General features: G+C 65.0%; 1 protein-coding gene across 1 annotated transcript; it reads left to right on the plus strand.

Annotated features, from left to right (window-relative positions):
• ID1 (inhibitor of DNA binding 1, HLH protein) lies at positions 1-899 on the plus strand. Its single transcript, XM_030963083.1, has 2 exons — positions 1-384; positions 573-899. The coding sequence occupies exons 1-2, from the start codon at positions 64-66 to the stop codon at positions 612-614; spliced, it is 363 nt and encodes a 120-aa protein (XP_030818943.1). The 5' UTR covers positions 1-63; the 3' UTR covers positions 615-899.
• Positions 900-1,881: the final 982 nt, after the last annotated feature.

The following is a 1,881-nucleotide window of genomic DNA, read 5'->3' on the forward strand; positions in this document are numbered from 1 at the left end:
GCGCGGGTTCCTTGTCCGCCCGCCGCGTCCCCGTCCTGCCCTCCGCGCTCGCAGCCTCTCGCCATGAAGGTCGCCGCTGTCGCTTCTTCGCCACTGCCCGCGGGCGCCGGCGGCCCGCTGAAAGCCGTGCGGCCCGGGGAGGCCGCTCGCTGCGGGCCTGTCCCGGGGGTGTCGCCGGTGGCGGCGGAGCAGGCGGCCGCCGCGCTGCTGTACGATATGAAGGGCTGCTACTCGCGGCTACGGGCGCTGGTGCCAACGCTGCCGCGGCACCGGCGGGTCTCCAAGGTGGAGCTGCTGCAGCACGTTATTGACTACATCTGGGACCTGCAGCTGGAGCTGCAGTGCGGCCCCCCCCGCCCCGCCGCTGCTGGGGACTCCCCCGAGGTGAGTGCGGACCCCACGGCACCGGCTCAGACCCGCGCTCCTCACGGGCAGCACCGGCGTTCCTTGGAATCTCCTTCCCCCGATCCGCGCCCTCTCCTTCCCGGGGGTGTCCCTTCCTCCTGCCCCCGTTCCATCTCCGGCACCCTCTGGCAAGTATTGACCGCCCGCTTCGTGTCCCTTTCCCGCAGGCTCCGTGCATTCCCGCTGCCGATCGGATCCTCTGCCGCTGAGACCGCTCTGGACCTTCCATGGACATCGTCCCCGGGATCCCGGTCCCTCCACGGACATCGTCCCCGGGACCCCGTCCCCGAGCACCGCGGCTCACCCGCATCCCTGGCTCCCCGGTGGGGCTGCCCTGGGGGTGCCCCCGCAGCCTGGGCAGGGGGTGCTGTGGGCCGGATCCTTCCTTCTCAGATTGCTGAGAGCATTCCCCGTATTGTATATTACAATGATGCTGGAGAATATTGTTCTACAATAGCTGGAGTTTTGTTATTAAACAAGCCCTGATGACCACACGTGCGTTTTCTTCCTGCCCCTCACACCCCCTCTGGGTTTTGGGTGTGTTTTGCTCCGGGGGTTGGTGCCCCATTTAAAGGAGGGCATCTTGTGCAGACCACTGTGGGCTGGGTGGGTATGTTGGGGGGTACGGGGTCTGGGACCCTGTGGTGGTGCTGGGGAAGGGATTTCTCACGGGCTGGTCCCAATTCCCTGTGTCCCAGCACTGCCCCCACAGAGCCTCTCCCAGTGCTTCCCGTGGGGTTCACTCCCTGGGCTCAGTGGAGTGTTGAGGGTCAGACACAGGAGGAAAGATGGTTGGCACCCTGTATTCTGTGGTGGGATAATGCAGCAGCACGGGGATGCATCTTCCCGTGATTAGGCACCTCATGGGACGATGACACAGAGGGGACAGTGCTGTGAGCCAGCTGTGGGGTTCTGTGCCCGATGGGAATGTGGTTTCCCCATCTCCCTGGACAGTGGTGTGTTCGCAGCCTGGAATTCCCTTCCCTCCCCTTCCCAGCTGCGCCACCTGCACCCAGCAGCCTTTCCAGGGCTCCCACGATTGTTGCTGCGTCAGGACTGGGGGATTGCAGGGCTGGTGATGCACGGATTGTTCCCTTTACAGGGGAGAGCAGATACGAATCCTGGGGTGCTTCTCTCTCTGGCCCCGCCCCTGTGGTTCCTGCTCTTCCTGGTGCAACCCCTGCCTGTGGGGACACACAACGCCTGGGACAAGGAAATTGCATCAGGGCTTGTGCAACCCAGAGGGCTGGGGGTGCCCCGGGCAGCTGCCCTGACCTGAGCTTCCCTGTGACTCACAGACACCCCGAGGATCCCACAGCCTCCCGTTCCAGATCTGTTCACACCTCCCTACGGGCCTGGCAGGGGACAATCGGGGTGCCTGGAGGGGCTCTTGTTGCTCTGGTGGGACCATTTAGGCTCCCCCCTCCCCAGGGTCCTGCAGCCAGGGGATTTGGGGCTGGAAGGGGCTGAGCAGCC

The sequence above is a fragment of the Camarhynchus parvulus genome, chromosome 20, assembly GCF_901933205.1.
Source record: "Camarhynchus parvulus chromosome 20, STF_HiC, whole genome shotgun sequence".
Classification (NCBI taxonomy): domain Eukaryota; kingdom Metazoa; phylum Chordata; class Aves; order Passeriformes; family Thraupidae; genus Camarhynchus; species Camarhynchus parvulus.